At 46.5% G+C, this 26,390-nt stretch overlaps 7 protein-coding genes across 7 annotated transcripts; 4 read left to right on the top strand and 3 right to left on the bottom strand.

Annotated features, from left to right (window-relative positions):
* Positions 1 to 1,591: 1,591 nt before the first annotated feature.
* On the bottom strand, positions 1,592 to 2,444 carry HD556DRAFT_1353096 (uncharacterized protein). Its single transcript, XM_041302408.1, has 2 exons — positions 2,020 to 2,444; positions 1,592 to 1,967 (listed from the first exon to the last, which is right to left on the bottom strand). Exons 1-2 carry the CDS (start codon positions 2,431 to 2,433, stop codon positions 1,845 to 1,847), a joined length of 537 nt encoding a protein of 178 aa, XP_041162923.1. The 5' UTR covers positions 2,434 to 2,444; the 3' UTR covers positions 1,592 to 1,844.
* A 491-nt stretch (positions 2,445 to 2,935) lies between these two features.
* HD556DRAFT_220798 (uncharacterized protein) lies at positions 2,936 to 4,839 on the bottom strand. The gene is made up of 12 exons (XM_041309931.1): positions 4,643 to 4,839; positions 4,532 to 4,564; positions 4,461 to 4,480; positions 4,394 to 4,408; positions 4,301 to 4,339; positions 4,217 to 4,245; positions 4,146 to 4,159; positions 4,055 to 4,090; positions 3,820 to 3,879; positions 3,627 to 3,761; positions 3,339 to 3,570; positions 2,936 to 3,282 (listed from the first exon to the last, which is right to left on the bottom strand). Exons 1-12 carry the CDS (start codon positions 4,716 to 4,718, stop codon positions 3,201 to 3,203), a joined length of 771 nt encoding a protein of 256 aa, XP_041162922.1. The 5' UTR covers positions 4,719 to 4,839; the 3' UTR covers positions 2,936 to 3,200.
* A 600-nt stretch (positions 4,840 to 5,439) lies between these two features.
* On the top strand, positions 5,440 to 7,581 carry HD556DRAFT_1525698 (uncharacterized protein; the record flags this gene model as incomplete). The annotated part of the gene is made up of 3 exons (XM_041309284.1): positions 5,440 to 5,572; positions 5,633 to 7,038; positions 7,087 to 7,581. 3 exons carry the CDS (start codon positions 5,440 to 5,442, stop codon positions 7,492 to 7,494), a joined length of 1,947 nt encoding a protein of 648 aa, XP_041162921.1. The 3' UTR covers positions 7,495 to 7,581.
* A 684-nt stretch (positions 7,582 to 8,265) lies between these two features.
* On the bottom strand, positions 8,266 to 10,296 carry HD556DRAFT_220581 (uncharacterized protein). The gene is made up of 13 exons (XM_041309930.1): positions 10,101 to 10,296; positions 10,003 to 10,035; positions 9,933 to 9,952; positions 9,867 to 9,881; positions 9,775 to 9,813; positions 9,691 to 9,719; positions 9,619 to 9,632; positions 9,528 to 9,563; positions 9,294 to 9,353; positions 9,106 to 9,240; positions 8,815 to 9,046; positions 8,703 to 8,760; positions 8,266 to 8,647 (listed from the first exon to the last, which is right to left on the bottom strand). The coding sequence occupies exons 1-13, from the start codon at positions 10,171 to 10,173 to the stop codon at positions 8,444 to 8,446; spliced, it is 948 nt and encodes a 315-aa protein (XP_041162920.1). The 5' UTR covers positions 10,174 to 10,296; the 3' UTR covers positions 8,266 to 8,443.
* A 2,791-nt stretch (positions 10,297 to 13,087) lies between these two features.
* HD556DRAFT_219982 (uncharacterized protein) lies at positions 13,088 to 15,238 on the top strand. Its single transcript, XM_041309929.1, has 14 exons — positions 13,088 to 13,434; positions 13,505 to 13,578; positions 13,628 to 13,660; positions 13,712 to 13,731; positions 13,784 to 13,798; positions 13,846 to 13,884; positions 13,948 to 13,976; positions 14,032 to 14,045; positions 14,101 to 14,136; positions 14,298 to 14,357; positions 14,409 to 14,540; positions 14,598 to 14,829; positions 14,886 to 14,940; positions 14,994 to 15,238. The coding sequence occupies exons 2-14, from the start codon at positions 13,506 to 13,508 to the stop codon at positions 15,195 to 15,197; spliced, it is 942 nt and encodes a 313-aa protein (XP_041162919.1). The 5' UTR covers positions 13,088 to 13,434; position 13,505; the 3' UTR covers positions 15,198 to 15,238.
* Positions 15,239 to 20,052: 4,814 nt separating this feature from the next.
* HD556DRAFT_219273 (uncharacterized protein) lies at positions 20,053 to 22,649 on the top strand. The gene is made up of 16 exons (XM_041309927.1): positions 20,053 to 20,292; positions 20,347 to 20,411; positions 20,469 to 20,580; positions 20,628 to 20,701; positions 20,767 to 20,799; positions 20,855 to 20,874; positions 20,928 to 20,942; positions 20,995 to 21,033; positions 21,093 to 21,121; positions 21,180 to 21,193; positions 21,246 to 21,281; positions 21,442 to 21,501; positions 21,551 to 21,685; positions 21,744 to 21,975; positions 22,035 to 22,089; positions 22,145 to 22,649. Exons 1-16 carry the CDS (start codon positions 20,252 to 20,254, stop codon positions 22,346 to 22,348), a joined length of 1,164 nt encoding a protein of 387 aa, XP_041162918.1. The 5' UTR covers positions 20,053 to 20,251; the 3' UTR covers positions 22,349 to 22,649.
* Positions 22,650 to 24,942: 2,293 nt separating this feature from the next.
* Positions 24,943 to 26,287, top strand: HD556DRAFT_219943 (uncharacterized protein). The gene is made up of 7 exons (XM_041309928.1): positions 24,943 to 25,015; positions 25,074 to 25,216; positions 25,274 to 25,333; positions 25,385 to 25,516; positions 25,574 to 25,805; positions 25,863 to 25,917; positions 25,973 to 26,287. The coding sequence occupies exons 2-7, from the start codon at positions 25,132 to 25,134 to the stop codon at positions 26,177 to 26,179; spliced, it is 771 nt and encodes a 256-aa protein (XP_041162917.1). The 5' UTR covers positions 24,943 to 25,015; positions 25,074 to 25,131; the 3' UTR covers positions 26,180 to 26,287.
* The last annotated feature ends 103 nt before the right edge of the window (positions 26,288 to 26,390 follow it).

Genomic DNA, 26,390 nt, shown 5'->3' with positions numbered 1-26,390 from the left:
ATGGTACCGTTCATTAGTGACGCGATCACGTGCATGTGGTGACCGCTTCTTAACTTCTTCTACATACTCTTCGACGATACCCAGTATAATCACTGCAAACCTCATTCAATTAAAACATGGCCGATGTTACAGACGACTGGATTGTCGCTGACAGCGAAGACGAAGATGCTTTACGACCTCTTCAAATTGCTGACCAAAGCGGTCTCTTGAGTGGAACCCCGTTTTCTACAGTCCCGGAAAACATACTACAGCGTTAGGAATTCTTCAAGCTTCATGTCCTACACCGCATGCTAACTGGATACGGATTTTTAGGGTCGGCAATTGAGACTGCTTCATTTATTACCAGTCAAGCACAGACTCCCCAGCGAGGACGCGAACCTCTCGACACAAGTAGTGTATCTCTGTTTACACCACCTCGAGGATACCAAGACTCTCAATCACCAAATCCTTCTCCGCTGTTCCCTCGTGGCGCAGGAACACCTGTACCGAAGTCTAAACCGCGCCCACGTCCTGTGCCGCGAAAGTCTAAGTCTCGAACTACGAGTACCATATATGACGACTTCATCAAAGACGATGAACTTTGTTCCTCTGGCTCACTCATCGACTCTGCATCTGCAATTCCAGCCAGTACCTTGGCTGCAGACAGCATCCGCCCTCCAACCACACCATCTACTGTTTCAGATCTCATCGAGGAAGTTGATCCTGCGTTTAGCATTGCCGACCGAGCCAAGACGCGCACTCGGAAGACTCAGGTCAAGAAGCCGACCTACGTGCCTGTCAACCATGATGTGATAGAGTTGACATCGGACTAAGCAGGCTGACAGAGTCGAACCCGACGATCTTGCGCATAAATCCCCCACGGATGAGCCAGCTGCAGGTAATAATTGCCTCGAAGACGACGATTTCGTTGAGGAAGAGGAACCGAAAGTTACATCGAAGATGAAGGCACTATCGAAACCCACCTCCGCTGCAAAATCGAAACTCAAGGCAAAAGGCAGAGGGAAAGCGATTCTCTCGGAAAGTGAAAACGAGGACGGCAACGACGACCCTCCTTGTGTCACCTAACCCAAGTAGGCATTTACCCGAGGACGAAGACTCTCGAGACGACGGTTCCAAGAATTCTGAAACCATTGTAATTCCTGAGGTAACCAAGGCACTACATCTCCATACTCTTTGATGTCCTTACTTACATTCTACCTAGAAGATTTGATTACTCATTGAACACCTTCACCTGCCAGACGCGTCTCCTTCGCTTTTTGGAATGCTTAAATTAACCGAAGCAATGTTGAAGTACGTGAGGAGGATGTCGAGGGCCTTGCCGCATGATCAACAAAGCCCGCAATCACCACTCCGCCTATCCAGTGGTCTGTATCAGACTTTCGCAACTCATTCATGTACTACACCATGTCAATTTCGACGTTCAACCTCCCATTCTCGACTCACGCCAACTGGATTACATGCGTGTACTACTGTCCATGTCTGTGCGCTCATGAAGCCTGAAAAAGCATGATACTTATATATGCTACGAGTCTTTGAAGAGCCAATTTGACTGGGAGGGAAAAAAGGTCCAAACACATCGGAGGAAATCATCAATGAGCATTGCATAAGACGACTTTCAAGTGACAAAAGGGTATGCTCATTACTAGTAGGAATGTGCCGCTTATATAACGATAACCTGTGAGACAGATGGTAAGCTTCGAAATTATGGAAAGAAAGAGGCAAGGATAGAATCAGTGGTGCAAATTTTTGGCTGTATGCTCTACCGTTCGTCAACGCTTATAGCTACGACTGGGGCGGCAAGCGAAATCATCATGAAAAGAAAATATAGGAACGTCACCCACCTTTTACATGGATTTCGGTCTGCGTCCTAATAGACGAAGACCACCCAATCGAATCGGCTCCACAACTGTCCGAGAGAAAATTGGAGAAATATATAGCGAAAGACCAATGCGGACGGGTAAAAGTGCCTGAACGAATATCAGTCATGACTATCCCAACCGTAGTAAAGAAAAAAAAAACCTTGACTGCGCCATAAGCCAGAACTGCATTAGCAACGTCCCCCGCTAGCTTACCAGACAACTCGCGCGCCTGGGTCTGGTCGACGACCTTGCCTTTCTCAAAGCCGAAGATGCCATATCGACGTCCAACGCGACCAGCCCATTGCTCGCCTTCATCAGCCCACGATCTCAGCCGGGTGTTCACCCAATACTGGTCATCGATAGAGCCATCTCGTTGGAGAGCAACAGCGTTGACAATGCGCTCGCCTGCACCTAGACTGCGTGCTGTGTAAAAAATGCCCACAATGGGAACGATGGCAGTTAATTCATGAAGGATGGCAAAAGAAACTATGAGAGAAGGTAGTGGTGTTCCCGCCCTCTTAGAAATCGCGGTGAGAGCATTTTTGTAAGGTGCAAATCGTCCTCCAGACGACATGCAAAAATTTAGGATGTGGGCCGCGGCTTAGATAATAAGAGCGGTTACGTGTCGAGTGGCTGTACAGCTAACAATAGTAATTGTTCAACGTTCAGCTCAACTTGCGATATATACTTAGTACGTTCTTATAATATGTAGATAAGACCGTCGCACCATATACCCCATAGTGCCTCCGATACGCGAGAGGTCACAAGTTGTCCTCGAGGATGAGAAGCACGAGCAAATAGAAACTTGCATCTATTCTGGTGACATCGCCTATAAACATCTCTTCCTCCTCGACTTTCCCGTTCTGGGCACTGCTTTCCTTCGTTGGTACAGTAGATATGTTCAGGACATTGGTTGAGTCATTGTCAATGTCAAGACCTATAGCAAATGATTCGAATAAATACTACGACGAAAACATTGCCTAAACCTATGTCTCTTTGACATCTATTTTGTGACACCAGATAACTACTTGAGCACCACAACGACGCTTGTAATAAATAAATTCCCGTGCTCCCTGCAAGCACTAGACAACGGTTCGTGTCAACTTCACCGAGTATTACACACTACTGCCAGTCGATATATGCACACGCTCTTGGAAAGCGATTGAGGTCATGCCGGTTGCTGTGTCGGAGTCAGCCACGAGTTCAGCATTGTATTCTCGAATGCCAAGGATTAGCCGTGGTCCTAGCACGAACATCTGCACGGCCTGCAAAATCTGAAACAAGCCAGACAAAGTCTGTTCTTCTAGGATATAATGGCTCTATAGAAATGATAGATCGTGGTCACATGTAGAGGTAAGTGAAAGATTGACATACCGTTGGAGAGAATTGAACGACGAACTCGAAGCAAGAGACAGCAACAAAGCTATCATGTCCGACCCTTCAGTGGAAAAAAGGACAATATTCACAATATGAACTTACCTCGCAAAGTAAAGCACGTGAGTTTTTATCAACACCGTAAAACAGTCCCCGATAATCCCTGCTGTCGAATGTTGTCGCAGTTCACGGAAGTGTTTTACCGCAATCCAGACCGCGAGACATAGGGTGAGGACCTCCCACACATTGTAGAGTATCCAAGCAGCAAAATACAGAACTAGGGTATCTCTTTTATAGCCAATGCTGCACTGGTAGGTGCCGGAGAGAATGAGTTCCTCTGGTATCCACCAATGAGCCATATACACGTTCGTTTTCATCTATAACTAAACGTACCTCCTGAACTATGCATCGTTGACACTAAGACTGTCACTCCATCAAAAGTGTTGATCGCCAAGAAGGTGAGAACGAGAAATATCAGGATCTTTCTGTCTCGTTGATACATGGCATGCAACCGGGTAATGATGATGACTTGCGGCATGTTTCAGTCATTCCAATATCACTGAGATCTCGCAAGTACAAAGCTCACCCCACAGCATCGCAAATGCCACAAGACTCGTCAAATACCACACAGTGAACATCATCCAGCCTGACAAATTCGATCAGTGACCAGTCTCAGGTAGCACATACTCCAAAAGACTCACATCTTTGGTGGTATAGCGTGGCAGCCATTAGTGGACTGAGAAGTCAGCACAGAACGACACCCACTGCTACAGAACACCGCGGTTAATTTGAGGGGAATGGCAGGCATTTAAACAGAAGACTCACTGTATCTGTCAGAGAGATTGTCGGAACACCGACTGAATGCCGTCGGTCAGAAGAAGAGAAGACAGTGAATGTACTAAGGAGACATACCAACCATGGACAAACTGATTATAAGAGATAGACTATTAGCACAACACCAATGTTTAACCTTCCGAACGTACGCAGCAGATAGGATTCCAAGGTAGCGCACCTAGGATACTTTCAAGTCAGCACAGAATGGCAACTACAACAAACAAGCTACATACACTGAGATACAGCACTGTCATTAGGGACCAGCGTTGTCTCTGTAAATAAGTGTATTTTCATGTGTGTTCCCTCTGCCATGAGACTCTGCTCACCCAGATGAGTTCGACCTATAGAAGGATTCTTAGCGAGATGGCTGCTCCGGTCATGGCATCGACATACCTCTTGTCCGAATGTGAGTGCTGAAAATACTTGTAAGATATCAGCGATCCTTTAATATTTATCGTGCTCACCCCAATCATACATCACCCCAACAAAAGCGGCAACTGCAATACCGGAGCCAAGGTTAGATTGAGACATCCGAGTCAGCGCTCAGCTTCAACATCCGACTGCTCTCCACGAACCTCCAAAATAGCTGGAAAAACGATATGCATGGATGGACGGCCACCAAGTGGGATCATACGAGACTAGTATGGCCATATTGTTAGAGAATGGGTGTGGGTGAGAGGTGAACTTGGTATAGCGGTTCGGACATTCGCGCTATATCACTGCCATCCGTGCTCACTGATAACCGAAGATCAAGGTAAATATTTTTGCACTCCACTGCATAGATCGATCCGATCCAGTTGGCGGTTCTTGTATTCCTTATATAGAAAATTGATCCCTGGAAGTTCCGTGGCTAGGTTGGGCGGTGCCTAGAGTGTTACATGACTCTTTGCAAGCAGACAAGTACGAGATTCGGATATCGATACAATAACTTGACAACGCGAAGAAATGAACGGTACAAGCTTGAGCTCAGTAGTTGTTCTGAGGTGTTGACGTGGACGCGACGATAGTAGACAGATTCCATCTTTGGCAGAAGCAGTGTTGGCACCAAATGTGAAGACATTTTGTAACACGGATATCACTGAGCACTGATTAAGATTGATGATTTCTGGCCATGATCTGAGCGCTGAGCAGTCACATCACCTCTTGTGAAGTATAGCGCTGGTAATGCTATGTCTTGGTAAAGTCCCACTTTCGGTCCCAAGAGTTGGAGGTAAGTATTCATATATTCATAATTCATGAGTGACGCGATCACGTGCATGTGGCCACCTTTGATGTGTCCCGGATGAGAGTCTTGTCTTACTCTTTTTAACTTCTTCTACATACTCATCGACGACACCCAGTATAATCACTGCAAATATCTATCAATTAAAACATGGCCGATGTTGCAGACGACTGGATTGTTGCTGACAGCGAAGACGAAGATGCTTTACGACCTCTTCAAATTGCCGACCAAAGCGGCCTCTTGAGCGGAGCCCCGTTTTCTACAGGCCCGGAAAACATACAGCGTTAGGAATTCTTCAAGCTTCTTGTCCTATACCCCATGCTAATTGGACACGGATTTGCAGCGTCAACAATTCAGACTGCTTCATTTATTACCAGTCAAGCACAGACTCCCCAGCGAGGACGTGAACCTCTCGACACAAGTAATGTGTCTCTATTTACACCACCTCCAGGCTACCAAGACTCTGAACCACCAAATCCTTCTCCGTCACTTCCTCGTGGCGCGGGAACACCTGTACCGAAGTCTAAACCGCGCCCACGTCCTATGCCGCGAAAGTCTCGAACTACGACTACCATATATGACGACTTCATCAAAGACGATGAACTTCGTTCCTCTGGCTCACTCATCGACTCTGCTTCTGTAATCCCAGCTAGTACCTTGGCTGCAGACAGCATCCGCCCTCCAACCACACCATCTGCGGTTTCAGATCTCATCGAGGAAGTCGATCCTGCGTTTAGCATTGCCGACCGAGCCAAGACGCGCACTCGGAAGACTCAGGTTAAGAAGCCGACTTACGTGCCTGTCAACCATGATGTGATAGAGTTAACGTCCGACTCCGACCTCGACGAACTATCACTCAAGCCTCCACGGAAGCGGCAGAAATCTCAAGACAAGCCCGTCAAGCCCAAGCCGAAACCCAGGCCTAAACCGAAGCCTAAAGCTAGGACATCGCCTTTACTGAAGGTTCCTGAACAAAGCATCGTCGATACTCAGCCGAGCAACGTTGTGGTTCTTCCTGCACCGCACGAGCCAGTGCTTCCGTCTCAACTATCTTCTACAACATCACGCCTCCCGTCTTCTATTCCTGCTTTACCCGATTTGTCCTCTCCGCCCTCTTCTCCACCCCAGATAACTCGTAAACGGAAGAAGGTTTCCCCGCTTCAGTCAGAAGTTCATGGCGAAAAGATGGATGTAGACGTCGCCGATACTTCGTCATCCTCTATTATAGCACCTCCTCTATTCTCTGCACAATTGTCGCCCGTCGTCGCAGAAATGGACAATTCGCACACACTTGGAGATGAAAACGGGGACGCAGACATCATCGTTGCTGCGAACAAGGGCAAGAAAAAGGACACAAAGTTGTCTTCTCGAGCGAAGGGGAAGAAAAAAGGTAGGAAGCAGGCTGACAGAGTCGAACTCGACGATCTTGCGCACAAATCCCCCATGGATGAACCAGCTGCAGGTAATAATGCCCTCGAAGACGACGATTTCGTTGAGGAAGAGGAAACGACAGTTATATCGAAGAAGAAGGCACTATCGAAACCCACCTCCACTGCAAAACCGAAACCGAAACCTAAGGCAAAAGGTAGAAGGAAAGCGGTTCTCTCGGAAAGTGAAAATGAGGACGGCAACGACGACCCTCCTCGTTCGAGGTCACCTAACCCAAGTAGGCATTTGCCCGAGGACGAAGACTCTCGAGACGACAACCCCAAGGGGTCCGAAATCATTGTAACCCCTGAGATAACCAAGGTACTACATTTCCGTACTCTTCGATATCCTCACTTACATTCTACCTAGAATATTCCACCGAAAAGCATAGCTCCCCCACCAAAGCAGACTCCGTCTGTCACTCTCCAGTCACGCGCCTTCAGCATCAAACCCAAGTCGACCCCAATGTCAGAGCTCATCCGACGTGTCAACTCACAACCAAATTCACCGTTCTCAAACGGGCCTTCCTATTCGCCATTGGTGAAGTCTTCGCGAACGATGCTTTCACGGATTGCACCACTCCACACCAACCGACGGACCCCTCCACCACCATTACCGAGACCTCCCCCGCCGAAGAAGAGCAAGAAGCAGATAGAGATGGAGGAGCGTATCGAGGAGGAGTTGTCGGAGACTGTTGAGGGGTGGTCGTGTATGACTGACGAGGAGAGGAGGAACTTGCGGAGAGCGCGAATTGATGCTGAGTTGGGTTATGAATGATTGCGAGTCGTGCCAGTGTATTTTTATTCCTTGTCATGCCGTTTACTTTTTTATTACTATGTATTGTGCAACTTCATGGGGAGCTTGTATATTAACCAATGGCAGGATACTCATCATGATACAGCTGACTCGCCATAAAATTGTCCAATAGCGACGGGCGCCCTGTCACAGTGTGAAGAGTGAGGCGGGCAGAGTCTCAAAATCTCACCGACACCATTGGTCAACACGTTCTTATGATAATTCGTGCCCGGTTGAATTCAAAGATCATGAAACCTTCCTTTTCTCAATATTCGAATCTCCCAGAGTATCACCACGACCCTGAGCGCTGAGCACTCAAACTTTTCATATCCGAAAATCTAATTCAGGGCCCCAACTTCTGTGTCATTTTGAAGACGGTCTCTTCCACCAACCAGCCACGGGAGATTTACCTCTTCATGTGTCGAATTCGCTATCATATTTACAACCTATGTAGCATCAAGCAGCAGATGCTCGACTCTTGCACTATTAGTCTATTGCTGGTCCCAGTGGTGCCTGTATATCCGTTCCTGGTCCAACGCTGTCACCGTTTAGAACCACGTCAGCAAACCGTTTGATGATTAGTGTGCTATTCCCAGACGTTAGCACTGGGTCCCAGCTGAAGAATCATGGTCTTCATAGCACAATGTCTATTAGCGCACATGTATCACCCAGTAGTGTTTCAGTGACAATCCGAGACAGTTCATATTCATACCCGTATTTCCGCTTCGTCGAACGAAAGTGAAAGACAAGCTCCTCCACAAGTATCAACCTCATCAAGTATGCCTCGCATCATCAAGCTACGCATGCACGACCGTGCTTCGCGCACCTTGGAATCATCTTGGTCGGATCTTCCGTAAGCCAGTTGGCGTCAGTCGGGTGAAAAGACGGGAGTGGGACGTCGAATGAGGCAAGAAGATGAATCGAGGACGGATTACACACTACTGCCACTCGATATGTCCCCACGCTCCTGGAAAGCGATTGAGTTCATACCAATATATGTGTCGGAATTGGCCACGAGCTTAGCGCCATACTCTCGAACGCCAAGGATCAGCCGTGGTCCCAGCACAAACAACTGTATGGTCTGCAAAATCTGAAGCATTCCATAAAAAGTCTGGATTCCTAGAGAATTTTGGAACTATAGAAATGATGAATCGTTGTAGCATGTATAGGTGAGTGAAAGATCAACATACCGTTGAGAATGTCGGAGAGAAATCAAGAATGAGTGCGAAGCACGAAACAGCGACAAAGCTACCAAGTCCGACCATTCAGTGGGAAAAGGGAACAACAACAAGATTAGCTTACCTCGCAAAGTAAAGCACATGAGTTTTCATCAACACCGTGAAACAGTGCCCCATAATCCCTCCTGCCGAATGTCGTCGCAGTTCACGGAAGTGTTTTACCGCAATCCAGACTGCGAGGCACAGTGCGAAGACCTCCCACACAGTTGCGAGTATCCAAGCAACAGAATTCAGAAGTAGAAAATCTCCCGTAAAGGTAATCCAGCACTGATGAGAGCCGGAAAAAATGACTTCCTCTGATATCCATCAGTGAGCCCCATGCACGTTTAAAGTTTTCATCTATAATTAAGCGTACCTCCTGAAGCATGCACCATTGCTATTACAGCTATCACTCCATCGAAAATGTTGACAACCAGGATGTTGACAACGAGAAATATCTGGATCTTTCTGGATCGTTGATACATGGCATGCAGCCGAGTGACGATGATGACTTGCAGCGTGTTTCAGTCAATATCACTGAGGTCTCGCAAGTGTCAAGCTCACCACACAGCATCGCAAATGCTACAACAGCCGTCCAATTCCATAGGACGTACACGATCCAGCCTGACGAATCCAGTCAGTGATCAACCTCAGGTAGCACACTCCAAACAGACTCACATCTGTGGCAGTATAGCGTGGCAGTCAGTAGAGAGCCAAGTAGTTAGTAAAGAACCGCACCCACTCCTAAAGGGAACCACAGTTAATTGGAGGAGAATAACAGGTATCTGCGCAGAAGACTCACTGTATCTGTCAGCGAGAGGGTCGGAATATGGACTGTATACTGTTTGTCAGAAGAAGCGAAGACAGTAGATGTACTAAGGAGACATACACAGGATGGTCAGGCTGATTATGAGAGATAGACGATCAACACAGCATTGATTATTTAACTTTGCGAACATACGCAGCATATACAATTCCAAGGTAGCGCACCTAGGATACTTTCATGTCAGCACAGCATGACAACCACGAAAAACAAGCTACATACACCGAGATACAAAACTGCCATCAGGGACCAACGTTGCCTCTGTAATTAGGCGTATTTTCATGGTCGTTCCTCTGACATGAGACTATACTCACCCAGACCAATTCAACCTATAAAGGATTCTTAGCAAGATGGCTGCTCCGGTCATAGTATTGACATACCTCTTGTCCAAATGTAAGTGCTGAAAATACTTGTAAGATATCAGCAGTCCTTTAATGTTATAATGCTCACCCCAATCATACGTCACTACAACAAAGGCGGCAACTGCGAAACCGCAGCCAACGTTAAATCGAGACATCATCTTCAGAATACGAATACTCTCCACTGACCTGAAAAATAGCTGGAAAAACTATATGCATTGATGGTCGGCCACAAAGTGGGATCATTTGAGACTATGGTCATATTGGTAGAGAATGGGAGTGAGGGTGAAAGGTGAACTTGGTTCACGCATGGTGATAGTTTATATACCACCGTCCAGTGTTTGGGCCACCAAAATGAAATTGAGGGATGACAACCATTCCGGCGTTGATTGCCCAAAAATCCAGGGGCTAGCGCTCAACGTAAAGATTGGTCATGAAACATTTCAATGGGCGGGACGCTTGACATACTGACACAGTACTTGAAATATAGAAGACAAATTGTGTCAGCATGCCAAGGCCATACCAGAAATAAACCGTCAAAAGTAGAGAAGATTCACACGAAGTAAACTCACGTTCTCGTGCGCGAGCATAGTACTATCTCAATGTTGACCATTTCTGCTCCTCGTTGTTGGGCTATCTGTCGCTTCATGCGCACATTCTTGCTCTCTGCATCGATTATCGGTGTTTCATATTGTAAGGTTGCCAACAATGATGAATGCAGAATCTTCAATCTGCATCGGACATTGGTGCGGTGCTGACGGGCATCAGTTTGTCTAGCCAGAGATAGCCTAATTGAGAAACACTATCAGATTGACAGATAGCACTAGTACTATCTAAACAGCAATAAGAAAAGACACGGAGAAAAGAAGACTTGGGCGCACTGATATGAGTCATATGACCGTGACTTGCATAAAACCTGATTTGTTGTTCTTCAAACTGTACTGATTCATATCATGAGAACGTCCAGGAAATGGTAAGGAAAGGGACATTCTGGCCCAGAGTAAGTCTGTCACAGACTCCGGGGGTATGGAATTGTCAGGTCCGAGTCTGAGCGAGGCTCGGAATTTCTTACTTACACGCGATCACGTGCATGTATACCTTCAATACAGTGCATATATACGTTAGTAATGTATAAATCTCATCTTGTGTCGAGTTTTGGCAGCTCCCATCGTACGTAGTATGCGGGTAGACGCTCAGAAAATTGTATAATGTGCCATGTATAGCCTTCGAAGGTCCGATATACACTATGGTCTGTACCGAGTAGGACTACTGCTGAGTGGCCGGAAGTTGATACATGACACTGTTGTCATTGCCACTGACAGGGAAGACGAAGATGCTTTACGAACTCTCCAAATTGCTTCAAACCAAAGCGGCCTCTTGAGGCTTGAGCGGAACCCCATTTTCTACAGGCCCGGAAAAGATACCACAGCGTCAGGAATTCTTCAAGCTGAATGGGCTGTACCGCAGGCTGGCTGATCATGATTCTGCAGCGTCATTCATTCAGACTGCCTCATTTACTACCAGTCAAGTGCGGACTCCCCACCGAGGACGTGAACCTCTCATAAGTAATAATGTGTCGCTGATGACGGCCAGGACTCTGACCCATTAAATACTTAGTTTCAGCGGCTCTCCCTATATTGATTTTCAATCAATGTTTTGTCCTACTTAAATTCACGGGCGTTCCTTTCCACAATGCAAAGCTGCCATTTGCCTGATGTGACGAAGACCTCCCCCAAGAAGGAATTTGAATTGCGATCCCTGAATTAACCAAGGTGCCCGATTTCCATCAGAAGATTCCCATCTCAACTCCAATATCACTGAGAGCTAGCGCTCATCCGGCGCGTCAACCCAAATCCACCGTTCTCAAATTGGAACCTTATATTCGTCATTGGTGAAGCCTTCGTGAATGATACTTTCGCACATTGCACCGCTCCACCCCCAACCAACGGACCTCTAATACCATTACCGAGACCCCCCGCCGCTGAAGAAGAGCAAGAAGCAAATAGAGATGGAGGTGCGTATTCAGGAGGAGCTGTCGAAGACTTTTGAGGGGTGGTCGTGCGTGAAGAGGGACTTGCGGAGAGTGCGAATTGATGCGGAGTTGGGTTAACGTTATAAATGTGTATTTTTATGTAATACATATTCCTTATCGTGCCGGTTACTTTTTTATTGCCATGTCACGGTACCGGTATTGTGTAATTTTATGGAGAGCTTGTATTAACCCTTGCTCTCGACTCTCGAGACGTTTAATATGGATCCCTCGCTCAATGACCCGGGAGACTCACGATACTCGCCATGCAGTTGTCCAATAGCGACGGGCAGTGTGGCGGCGTGTCAGCCTAGGCAGTTGTGTTATCTAAACTCCGCTTGGCCTAGGATGAACGATGATCCCAGACTCCACAGACTTGGAGTCCGCCCAAACCGGGCACATTCACCTTACAGCTGAGCCCGGTCGGATTTATGTGGTTCCACTACGGGCCAGCGAGGTGAAGACAATTCTACACGTGTCCCAGGAACACTGCGACCAAAAAGTCAGGCTACCTCCTCTGCGTCATTTTCAAATAACTCGGAGGTCGGTGGAGTCTAAATGCAATATCGTGTGGGGAGAAAGTGGGGATGAGTCGGGATGATCATTGATCGGCGAGAGAACAGTTTTGGTTAGTTGGTTATTTCTCCCTATCATCACCGTTATAAGCGGTTGCCTACTAGTACGTGCCTATTGTGAGTGCTCGCGAGAGTCTGTCTACTACCGCTCTTTACTGATGCCGACTCCTCGGCCATGGAGCCTAGCCAGGTACAACATACGTACAAGCTATCCGGGTCTTATCTTCTCCCATTTCTGTGCCAATGGGGCTCGGATGATGATTATCCTAGTGGCTGAGTTAAAAGAATGATGGCATCATCACCGACTACGCACTCGATGGTTTGTTACTGCACAGCTTCGCAATACAGCTTGGCTATGTTTGCCATCGATGTGAAAACCCTGTGTTGACATTTAGCAGACAAGTGAGTTGTCTATTTTCTCCACTTGAACCTGCCCTACATTGCATTTCTCAATATATACTAGTAGGTGATATCTTGACAGGCTTTACGCGCGTTCTATGCCCAGGGAAACCGTCAGTGGCTCAGCGAAGTGGTAAGACTGCTTATACTTGTCGACGATGATTGGAACGGCAGGAATTCTCGATATGCTCACTTATACTTCGGCGTGATCATATCACGGGGTCGGGGCCCGTCCGATGGATCGCGCAAATAGACTATAAAATTCTCGCGAATATTTGGTATCTTGGGACAAGTTACCACGCTCACATCTACCAACAGTTGATTTATTCCAATTTTTTTTAACGGCGGAGTGCTTTTGACAGGGTTTCACAACTAGCTTTGGTTCGATCAAAGCCCACTGAAACGGTTTCCCCTTTCTACTCGACTCCATGTGACATTACGTGTCTCTATCAATTATGACAGTGCCTAAGCCATAATGGCCTATAAAAGCACTGCAGGATGGTATATTATCCAGTATCGAGTGAGCACAGCGCGATCGTACACATCCACTATCTTGACGTTCGTTACTCCCTCCCACCATCCTTGAGCAGTATGACTTTAGTCTCAGACGATCCCGTTTGGTGGCCCTCCATTAATTCGTATCGTATCGCTAGCTATTTTATAGGTTCGTGAAACCCAATCAGGTAGTAACTTCTCGATCTAACCTTTTTCAGTTGCGGCCTCTGCTGGGGTGATGTACGATTGGGGTGAGTAAGATAGCATTGAAGAACCTACTAATGTCCTCATCGCATTCTTAGTATTGACATTCGGACATGAGGTAGGTTTATATCATTACCGGAGCAGCCATGTCGCTAAGGATGGTTTGATAGGTTGAACTGATTTGGGTGAGCAGAATCCCACATCATAAAAACCAATATTTGATTTGCGGCAGAGGCAACACTGGTCCCTCATGACCGGTCTGTATCTCAGTGTATGTAGCTTGGTTATCCCTTGTGGTCTGCCGGCCAGTTGTACTGACCAGAAATTTTCCTAGGCACGCTACCTTGGATTAGTATATGCAGCGTATGTTTAGAATGCTAAGTAATTGGCGTTGTGCTAATTAACCATATCTCATCAGCATCGGCTTGCTGAGTATGTCTCCCCATATACACCGTCGTATTTATTTCGCCTGATCAATGGCATACAGTATATGTTCCAACAATATCTTTGACAGATGCGGTGAGTGTTCCGCACCAATACCGGTCTTTCCCGTCTAATCAGCTGCATTGTCATATAGGGGTAAGTCCTTTACCATCTCCTTGGTTCCGTATAATGACTCCCATAGTTGTGAGTTTGCGTAGAGTATGTGGTCTTCCGAGGCTGATCACGAACTGAATTTTCCAGGCCATATCATATACGTTGTATCAAATTCGATGATCACAGTCGTGAATGCAATACTAGGCGGTGAGTTAGCATTTCACCAGTGATATTGACTTGGCTGAAATACCATGCAAGTCATCATGGTCGCTCGGTTGCATGCCATGTATCAGCGCAGAAAGATGCTGATATTTCTCTCCGTCGTCCTCCTGGCTGTCACCATCGGCAATGGAGTATCCATAACAATAATAACGATGCGTATGTCAGAGGGTAAGCTATAATTACGGATGAAAGACTTAATCCCCTAGGCTCACTAACGGATAACAGAAGAGCTTGTTCTCTCCGGCACCTACCAGTGCTTTGTTAACTTTGTGGATAACACAAGTCTTGCTTATTCCATGTATTGGATGTTCATCACTGCATGGGAGGTCCTCGCACTGTGTCTCGCAATTTGGATTGCTGTAAAACACTTCCGTGAACTGAAACGACCATCGACCGGATGGGTTATCGGTGACTGTTTCATGGCATTAACGAAGAGTCATGTGGTCTACTTCGTGAGGTGAGTTCATAATGTGAATGGGTTTCTCCTTTCCACTAAAGTCCTGCATGTGCTAGCTTTGTTGCTGTCTCTTGTTTCAACTTCGGTTATTTGTCTCCAGCTGTCTCAGCGGTATGCCGATCTGTCTGACCTATGCATGTAACCGCAGTTCATCATTTTTATAGGACCCATTTACACTCGCGAGTCAGATTTATCCGGGTCTTACTCAGATTTTCTTGCTCGTCCAGTTGTTTGTGCTGGGACCGCGCTTGATACTCAGTGTTCGAAAATACCACGCTAAGAGCATGGCCAACTCTGATACAGCGAGTGGCGTGACTTCAGTTTATTTCCAGGAGCTCGTGGATGTGTCGACTAGCAGTAGTGTGTAGCATAGGAAATAGGTTGGATGTGATTTATATTTGTCGGGTACTCTGCAGAGCATTAGTTTTTAAGCCAAGTTTCATCGTGGCACTACTGATACATGATATATTTCGCGATTTGGACAGTTGAGGCAAAAGATCGTCGATATCGCGCACAGCTACTGCTGAAGGAGGCAATTTTAAATTCAACGGCCCGTCGTACGAAAAACCACCTACAAAATTCTGCCAATTCGTCAAGAAACTCGAAACTCCTATGTAATCCCGGTATTGACACTTTAAGTATTCTGGATGTGGTTTGTCCTATATGCAAATTAAGATTGTGCGAGTCGAAGTCTCTGTTTTTGCCCCATCTGCAACGTATAGGATAATGTTCAACGGTCCAAATACATTTCTCCATTTTACGTTCGATTCCGCCTGACAGTAACAAGTCAATCGTCCATTACTCAGCGTAGCGCTACATGAGATCCGTTTATGGCACCGCTTACCTTCAGCAGCCATGCCCGGGATGCCGTGGCGTGTCCTGCATGGATGAGGGAGTGGGTCACCCCCAATAAAGCATGCCAATATCTTTGGTTGAGTCAATGCGTCTTGTTCTTCTTCAAAGTTATTCTCTGAGACACCCCTGTCCTCGACAGCCTTGATGAGGAAGGTGTTGTACGCAACACAAAATGAACGGGGCCTGTCAGGTTGCGAACTCCAAACTGACTTCTCGACACCGAGATGTTCGATGAAGTGATAGCCTTCGCGGCGTTCTCAGCGAGTAAACAAGAATGTGTGGGCGATTCGATGAATAAGCGTCAGATCGCCAATAGACCCTGGCTTCTTGCTGAAGCTAAGGTCGCATGCATCAATATTCTTTGAGACCAGAAACAAAAGAGAGCGGGCGCTTCTGACTATAACAAGACCCCTCGTCGATGCCACCGAACTTCCAGATCACGGTGTGGAAGCCCTTAATTTGAGGGGTAAGAGATGCGCGAGCCAACGGACGGAAGTCGCATAAAAACTCCGAAGAGTGCTAGTGAGTCCGACTCCTGAACCTATCTCAGGTGACCATGCTCGAGCCTGCCGGCTCAAGTCCAGAGGTAGTATCTTCAAGTTCATATGATTCCTTCAATTCCTCCGGGAACTCGTATGCAGAATGACGTAACAATGTTGCGATATTCGTCCCGTCTATATATCAAGCAAATTCGTGAAAATCTCTCACCCCAGCTGGCGTGACAACTTACAAGGTGAAACTGATCGTGAGGCTCCGTCTCTTTCAGGAAATTCATAACTCGCAGGTTGTGCACCAAAACTTTCACGTGCTAAGTCAAAATTTTCACACGAATCTCACTCCTGGAAGGCGCGTTCAACGTTAACGTTCAAGTACCGGAATCTATCGCGACGAACCGTTGACTTAATTGACCTCATGTCTTCTAGCATATAACCCACCTAGTGACGGCTTCGAAGATGAAACGTCCTCGATTCCCTTGGCCTTCCATTCTCTCATCCGTCTGACTCAGCTCTGTCAACGCAAGGCTTAGGCGACGTGTATGCTCAAGAATCCTACGTCTCTCACATCCTCTTATTCTCATCATCTTTCCGCGATCTCTCTCTCTGCTCAGAGCTCTTTTTGCAAGAGCCATCGCATCTATCGCCTTTTCAATGCTCAGACACCCTGGTACCAAGGACCTAGGCTGCGTGCGCCTCCATCATCTGCACGGTCCCAAAGATGCATTCTTTACACTGTTCTCGATGCCCATTTGGCAATACCCGTCTATTATATTGTACCATCGGAGATGTTGATAGGGATCGTATCGAAGAGGAAGGGGAATGAGGGTGGGAAGACGAAGATAAGACGATTGCCGTTGCCTCCCAGCTCATGAAACGATGGTTCTTTGATGTTGGACGGAGGTAAGACGAGGGATGGATTGGCGATGCGCTGGCAGCTATTGTTACCGGCCTGGGGTCGGGACTAATAATGACGACTTACCTGGTTTACCGCTGTCGTAGCCGTATACGAGTATAAAAAACTGTAAGTAGATCAAATCATTCAAGTCGTTTGGATGATGCACCCAAGATCGAAGTATAATATACATCTCTAGATTTTTTCCATGCAGTGCCACGCGCCGCGTGTTGAAACGTTGATGGTCGATAATGCCACCAAAGCTCGACGTGGTCGAGTAGGCGACAAGTGCTTCTTAACCGACTTACTTTACCCGCTCAGAATACGCCATTCAGCCACATATCGATTTGCGCTCTTAGGCAAATTCCTCCTCTTTTCGTCAGTCATACACAACGACCTCTCAACAATCTTTTTCATCTCTTCGATCATACGCCTCCCGGTTCTTGTTCGTCGGCAGCGGTACAACTTCGGCAAGGGAGGATGTCGACTCTCGAGCTTCTGACACATGTCAGGGGTATTGTGATTCATAACTGAGTTTTGCAACATTGTTCAGTTCGTGTTCAAACGTCGAATTTTCCATATCTCACGAACTGATGTAGGTCTTACCCTTTCTCGTACTTACGAACATCTAACGATGTGTCTAGCTCGCGGTGGGATGTCATACGACAGGCTGCTGCATCACATAGGTTTGTTGCATTCAACGAGTGAAAAATGGTCCTACTCCAAACAAGCTGATCAGTCCTTGTTGCGAGTTGGCTTCGCAAGATGAAAATTTGTTCCACGCCAAATTGCTGGTAGACATTACTCCGCAAGGTAGGTCTTATAGGTGGCAATACGCTTGGCATTGACCTTGCGTCGGGAGATGACGTCTCATTCCACGTCAAATTGCCAATAGACCCGCTTCACGAGGTAGATTTAGGTGGCAATCGGCTGGAATTGGAGGTACATCAGTTCGAAAGGGGATTTCAGGTGGACTTAGTACTTCGACATTGCCATAAAGGACAAGATTCCGCACATACATACAAGGCGCCTTCCTACGTTCCCTTCAGATATGAATCCCATATCCTCACGAACAATTCGTTTCCCCTTTATACTCGTCATCGTTGCTGCTTTGATAGCCTCGATATCTGCCACTGACGTTGTCAGTGAAAAAAAATGTCCTCCCATCTGCTTTCTTCCTAGCCAGTGCTCGGGCTGCGCTGATGGGGCGCTGTGTGTAAGTATGAGTGAGTTATATTTGACCCAACAACTTACCTGCGTGGTAGATCTTCTTTGTATGCTACTTCTAGTGTGGCAGTGAGTCACGTTTCTGTTTTCACGTCTGTCCAGTATAGTTGATGACACGACAGGTGAAGCGATTGGGTGCTCGATCATTGGGGTGGGATAAGGGCTATGGGAGGAGTTGGGACAAGAGACCGGTGATTCCAGCGAGAGTTCCGTGGTTACGAAGAAGAGAATTGTCAATGCCTGCAGGCAGGTTGGAATTCAATTGTCGTTGTTAATTGAATACGCTCCCGCAGGTTCTGCCGAAATTTCTTCCATGTGACAACAGATCTGCCAAATCGATGAGAATCGTGCCCATAAGCATATGCAGGATATAAAAGCTGGTCGTCGTCCTACAATGATCCCTCATCCTCAGAGATATCCCCCTCAGAAGATCCCATATCACCTCACACAGAAAATGCGCTTCTCCCTACTCGTCGTTATCGTTGCTTTGACAGCATCTATGTTTGTCAGTGCATGTGTGACCGAGGGAATGCCATGCGAAGGAATAGAATGCTGTCATGACCTTTTTTGTGTGAGCAGGTCGCTGTGCAACAAGGATTCAACCACATGATTCACCTGTGTCCCTTAGAATAAGAACCTTGTCTGCGAGCCGTTTTAGCCTGCTGAAAATTACGCCGGCAGCCTGAGCGGCACGTCGCGACAGTGAGTGGCGGCAGAGGCGAGGTTTGGGGTGATCATGCAGCAGGGATGATATTCACTTTCTTTGAAGAAGTTGTCGAAGGTTGAGTAGTCCTGTGGCGTCAGGGTCTTCGCACTGAGCTAAAAGATTGTACGGATCCGGTTCTCTATGGGCTTGCTTAGCGGGAAAAAACAGTTGAAAAGGGCGGGGTGCTCACCGTAGATCTAGATTTGCTCAATTGGCCTCGGTTTGACTTTGAAAGACCGGGATGCCACAACACCTAACTACTCAAGTCGGAGTACTGGGATAGGCTGACATGATCGGGGTTCGGCAACAGTAAGTACTAGCACTAGTCTAGTTGTAGCGTGCCAGCTACTGTGGGAAGCAATTTCAAATTACATAAACGTGGCCGTCATTGATTCGTCCGCGGGTCCCTCCCTCCGAGTCAGTCTCGCTGTCTGGACTCTCCGGGTGGGTCGCATTTCTCCAGCATCATATCCACCAAAGGTTCTGTTCTTGTCCTTAACTTCGCATCCAAACATGTACGCATCACCGTCCCTTGTTCATCGCTTTTTTCTCACTGTCTCCATTCCTTGATCATTCTTTCTATGTACAACTAACCTCCTCTTTTATATAACCGCCCCTTCCCCCCTGCTTTGCACGACTGCCTTCATCGCTACAGACGTTAATCGCATCACAATTACAGAGACAATGTCTATCACTGGCGAGCAACCCACGAGGTCAACTTGGGCGCCGTTTAAAACTCAATGTCAGATCAATGATCTGGTCTGGATAGACACGGTATTATTGATGAGCCGAGACCGAACCCCGTAATGTCACCAACGCCTTGAAGACCGCACCATCACATTGCCGAAATCACAGGCAGTTCTCTGATCTCTTGCGGCGTTGAACATCCCGCGTGAGTCACTGCCTTTGGATTTATCAACTTCTACCGTGATCCCATCGATATCCCTGGATGCCCTTTGTTCTCATACGTGGATTCATGCTGAAATACTTTCTTCGATCAATCAGATGTCATTCATTACAGCTATCTTCATATCGATAGACCTAAATCTCAAAAAATCATCTAGCCGCTTTCGTTTATTGTTGGGGCGACACCAAACTTAGATGTGCTCATACTAGCTACTTTTGTAAGTCATCATCATAACTTGGGGAGTACTCTAATAGTACGACTGCTATCATCATACCCAGAAACCGTCGATATATATATACTACTATCACCAACTATAGGCAAACCTTCGTTGTCAAGCAATGAAGCCCTCGTTGTGCAAGACACTACAATGCTGTCAAAGGTAAGTCGTTAGATGAGGCTTCACTTACTAGTTTCTGTAACCCTGTCACTTTAGTGAGATCACTGCCTCCTCATTTACGTCAAAAAATACATGCGCAAACATATTTCACAGACTAGTATGTACGTTTGGATATGGCAACCCACTTGCTGTTTTTCAGCTGATCACTGCGCGCGCAGTGCGGTTGAGTCTAAGGTCACTTATTTGTACCGACCCGCCCAATCCCCATAAGTCAGGACTTACGAGCGCTAGATGGTCATTGGTGGTATATCAAGCACAAATGCAATCATTGTACGTCCACTAAGACCTCCGCCCCCTCACTTCCAATCCTCTCGTAGTATGACCGTAGTCTCGAATGATCCCACCTGGTGGCCATCCATCAATTCATATCGTGTTTCCAGCTATTTCATAGGTTCGTAGAGAGTTAGCTGCATGATGTCCATGATGATTCAATTATCCTCGGGTGCGATATTGCAGTTGCTGCCTATGTCGGGGTAATATACGATTGGGGTGAGCAAGGCCAAGTGTGAAAGAACCACTAACATCCTTACTGTGGTGTTTCCAGCACTCACGTTTGGACAAGAGGTAGGTCCATCATCCATTACTAGGGCAGCCATCTCACTCAGAGTGTTTTACAGGTTGAACTGATCTTGGTGAGCGCACTCCCGCATCATATAACAATATACCATGATTAATTCGCGGCAGAGGCAACGCTGGTCCCTGACGACCGTCCTGTATGTCATTGTATGTAACTTGTGTTTCAGCTGTGTTTAGCAAGTTGAACTGACCTTAAAGCATCCTAGGTGCGCTATGGTGGAGTATTTTATGCTGTGTACGTTAGGAAGGCTAAGCAATTGGTGTTGCGCTCACTACCCATCTCTCATAATCAGGATGACCATATCGTGTATGTGTCCTCCCATTCACCGTGTTTATTTCTTCTGATCGACAGCGTACAGTTGCTGTTCCAACATTTTCAACGACAGATGCAGTGCGTATTCCACACTGATTCCTTCCATTCTCGTTCAAACAACTGAACTACCATGTAGGGGTGAGTGAGATTTTCGAACAACCGGTTGGTTCGATATAACATTTGCCACAGTTGTGAGTCTATTTCAAGCTTGTGATTGATAATTAATGTTGCTCGATTATCAGGCCTTGTGATAAACGATACACTTGCTTGGATGAATGATGTTGGAAATGCAATACTGGGCGGTGAGCTATACACTTCTGTAATATTAACTTGATTGAAACATCATGCAAGTCATCATGATCTTTCGGTTACACGCAATGTATCAGCAATCTAGAAAGATGCTGATATTTCTCGTTGTGGTCTTTTTGGCCATCAGAATAGCCCTCGAAGTGATGACCTTAATGATAATAATGAAGATTTCAGGGGGTGAGCTTTAATTATGTATGAAATGCTCGAGTGTATCAGGCTCATTGACAAATACCAGAGGAACTCGTTCTCTCTGGTACCCATCAGTGCATGATTGACTATGCGGGAGATTCCCTATTTCTGGCTTCCGTTACATGGATACTTGGTACTGTATGGGAGGTCCTTTCACTGTGTCTTGCAGCCTGGATTGCTGTCAAACACTTCCGTGAACTGCGACGAAACCCAACAAGAAGTATTATCGGAGACTGTTACACGGTGTTAATGCAAACTCACGTTAGTTACTTTGCGAGGTAAGTTCATAATATGAACGTGGTTCTCTTGTTTTTTGCTGAAGTTCTGTACGTGCAAGCTTTGTTGCAGTTTCTTCGTTTCAAATGAGTCATTTTTCTCCAGTAATCTTCACGGTATGCTGATTTGTCACCAACCTCTACATGCAGTCATGATTCATCATTCCTATAGAACGGATATTCCCTGGAAGATCAGCTTTATACTGGGTTCGTGCAAATCTTGGAACCCGTGCAGGTATTCATACTGGGACCACGCCTCATCCTTAACATTCGAGAATATCATGCTAAGCTAGTGGCTGACTCTGATGCAGCAACCGCTATGACTTCAATTGCTTTCGAAGAGCGTGTCCATGTGGAAACTAGCTATAGCGTGTAGTATGGGCGATGCTCGACGTGACTTACAATCGGCGGGTATTCTGTAGGGAGCGTGTTCTATCTTAATTTATTCCCAAGTTTCGTCGTGGTACTTATTTCAGGTTGTTTCATGTTGCAAAATATATTTGAAAGAAACATAGCCCTAGACAATGTTGCCGCTGGCGTCAGCTGCCTGGGCTCGTACCACATTGCATGCTGAAACGTCTAATAAATTTACCTGAAAACAGTCATTCCCTTTCATCGGTGTGGCGATATTGATTCCTGACTTATAGATTTGTTAGAATAAGCAAGCTAAACGCTGGGCGACATTACATACCCAAAGGACCAGGTCAGTAAGCCTGAGGTAACTTGTCAGATACCCTGTAATAATGGACGAATTTGCGTCATCATTCCATCTTACCTCCATTCCCTCCGAGAACACTTGACGAGCTGCAAGGGAGTAGCAATATGCTGATCGTGATATTCCTATTCCCGTTCTCCTTCAGTGGGCAGGCCTCAGATGGTACGACGGACGCAAAGATGGTAGTTGAGTTCTCTCAATTTGCTGTTGAGAACCGCTCGAGTAGCGCAATACTGGAAGTGGTTCGGTATGAAGGAGACGCACGCAGGGAGGTAGGGCTGTCCGAGTGATATCGCAAGATCAGCCTTTGGGATACATGTTTCCTAGTAGCAAGTTCGACTTGAAAGAGACTATTAGGTGGAAGTCGACGGACTCGAGAGTTGGAGGCGTCATCGAAGTAACCGTCGGGTAAGATATATAGGAGTTACAGAGCCAGGGAAGATTAAATGGAAGCAAGAGACAGGTTCACCATATGTGAGCAGTCGGGGAGTTTTCACACAGCAGTGTGGGCGGAGAATCATTGGAAAATCTACGTGTATCCGAGTCAGCTTTCTAGCGATTCTAAAAGACGCACCATGAGCACGGAGGAGCTTCCTGGCGACCTGTACTGACAATACAGTATCAGAGGGTCTTGATTCTGCCAAGAAATTATCTAATGTGCAGGGATCGACCTAGCTCGCCGGATGATGAGATGCAAAGTTCACAACGTGGATCATTCGTCTGAGGCCCCCGGAATAACCCGGGGCCACACATTCAGTCTTTTACTGTCCCGCTCAATTCCCGCCCATCATTTACACCGAAACAAAAAGCTGTACTCAATGGTTCCTTTTGATCAGGTGTGCATATAGCATACTGGCGGCTATTTCAAGTCATCATATGTAGGTGATTATAGTCATACTTCTGTTTTAAGCTACTCAAAGAGATCAATTCACAAGCAGGATCCCGCCCTCCCAGCAGCTTCACCTGCTTGCGTCCACCCCGAGCGAGTTAGCATTCGGTCCAGCACAATCCATTGGACCACGCAGCCGTACACGCTACATGGGCATCCAAATCTCGGCTTTGCAGCTAGTGCCTTGTCATTCCTGTTGTAATCTGAATATGCGGTGCTGTCTATATATATTCCGACAGATATCAATCACAGGTTGAGGCTGAGTCTGATACATTACCATCGCGTCGGCTCAGTGCGGTGCGTTTTCCGTCAGATTCGAACCAATACTCACCACTGCCATTTGGCATCGTTATGATATGATTGATGCTCGATGCATGAGGCAGAGAAGGAGAATGAGTTTTAGACGCTGAAGACAAATCGGAGCAGGGAGAGGTGTGATCGGAGGGATGAGTGGCGTTCAAGCTGTTCTCATTTTTCCACTCGGATCTCATGTCCGCTGTTATACCCACAGAATGTGACCTTGTTCAAACCTTCGAGTGCTGATCAGCTTATCGAGTATTATCAAGACGGCAGCTTCGATGGTCACATCATACCTAGGCCTGTGTTAGATGGATGAAATCTCGCTGATATCATGCAGGTGTAGCAATTATATCTCGAGATTGGCATCGCAGAAGAATGTTGCTGAAATCATGAACCGTTCTTTGAGAAACACACTGCTTGTTTCGTAACCAACATCTACTTTACGTGATTCTCCTTTCGACTCGATATCGTGAGGTGACACTAGCGCCTCTATCAATCACAGCAGTGATATCATCTTTCGTTTCGGCAATAAAAGCACGCGGTTGCTATCGTCCTCAATTCACTACTTATCTACTCCTCCGTTCTCGAGCAGTATGACCCTAGTCTCAGATGATCCCATTTGGTGGCCAAGCATCAATGCAGCTCTTATTAGCAGCTATTTTATAGGTTCGTAGCGAGCTAGTCGGGTCATAACAGTGACGTTTGAACTCACCTTGGTTTCGCAGTTTTTGGCTGTGCTGGGTTAATATACGATTGGGGTAAGCAAGTTAGTATTGACGAACTGCTGATATTCTCATCCCATTTCTAGTATTGACATTCGGACATGAAGTAGGTTGTTATTACCGGAGCAGCCATCTCGCTAAGAATTGCTTTACAGGTTGAGCTGGTCTGGGTAAGTAAGGTTCCGCATCATGATAAAAATGTGAAAATAGGATTGATTTGCGGCAGAGGCAACGGTGGTCCCTCATGACTGGCCTGTATCTCAGTGTATGTAGCTCCAGCGTGGTTTGAAAATTGGGCTGACTTGACAACCAACTAGACGCGCTATCTTGGAATAATATATGCTGTGTAGGTTTGGAATGCTAAGTAATTGGCGCTGTGCTGACTAGTCATGTATCACATCAGCAATATGTTGTGGTGTACGTCACCTTTGCCTCATACACGTGTTTGCATCTTCTGATTGATGGCGTATACTAGTTAATGTTCCGACAATCCCAATCACAGATGCAGTAAGTATTCTCCACCAATACTTGTCATGTCCTTCCGATTAACAGTATTTCCATGTAGGAGTGAGTTATTCTTGATCAACTTGTGGGTCCAAGATAATGATCGCCACAGGTGTGAGTTTGGGTAGAGTATGCGGTCCCCAGGGGTCAATCACTGATTGGATTTGCCAGGCCGTATCTTATTTTTTGTACAGAACTGGTTGGATCTGGCCGTAGTGGCAATACTAGGCGGTGAGCTTGTAATACCTTGGTGATATTGACTTCACTGCAACATTAAGCAAGTCATCATGACCACTCGGTTACATGCCATGTATCAGTGCAGAAATATGCTGATATTTCTCTTCATCATCTTCCTGGGTATCACCATTGTCAAGTGTTTGGCCACCGCGATGTATATGAGGCAACTGACGTCTGGTAAGCTATAATTACGGATGAAAGACTTAATCCATCAGACTCATTAACGAATACCAGATCTGTATGTTCTCTCTGGCACCTATCAGTGCATTTTTGATGTAGGGGACAATGCAACCTTCTATTTTCCCATTTATTGGGCGTTCACCACCCTATGGGAGGTCCTCGCAATGGGTCTCGCCATCTGGATTGCCGTGAAACGTTTTCGGGAACTGCGACGGATATCAGCAGGAGGGTTTATCGGGGATTGTTTCACAGTGTTGATGCAAAGTCACTTGGTTTACTTTGCCAGGTGAGTTCATAATGCGAATGTGGCCATCTTTTGCTGCTGAAATTCTACATGTGTTAGCTTTGTTGCTGTATCTTGCTTCTCTTTCAGTTCTCTGGCTCCGGCGATCTCGATGGTATGTCGATCTGTCACTAATCTCTGCATGCGACCATAGTTCATGATTTCTATAGGACAACCCATGGTCCCTGCGGGTTGAGATGTATTATGGTTTTCTTCAAGTTGCTTCATTAGTCCAGTCGTTTGTGCTGGGGCCTCGCCTGATCCTTAGCATTCGGGAATATCACGCCAAGCTCGTGGCCGACTCCGATGCAGCAACCGGCATGAGTTCAATCGCTTTCCAGGAACACGTGCATGTGTCAACTAGCAGTAGTGTATAGTATGAGAAACGCTCGACGTGATTCACATATGTTGGGTACTCGGCTAGGGGCGGCGGACTTCTTTCTTTTTGTTACAAGTCGTGATATTTATTTAATCTATTGATTGGTGTTCTGAAATAGGTCTGGTCCATCTGATAACTTGTAACGTTGCCGAAATAGAGCCAAGCTGCCTCCGAACCTTTGGTTTCAACGCGTGCATTTCGCTTCTTGT

The sequence above is a fragment of the Suillus plorans genome (genome assembly GCF_016647745.1).
Source record: "Suillus plorans strain S12 chromosome Unknown HD556scaffold_14, whole genome shotgun sequence".
Classification (NCBI taxonomy): Eukaryota; Fungi; Basidiomycota; class Agaricomycetes; order Boletales; family Suillaceae; genus Suillus; species Suillus plorans.
This window is presented reverse-complemented; position numbering and strand designations above follow the sequence as displayed.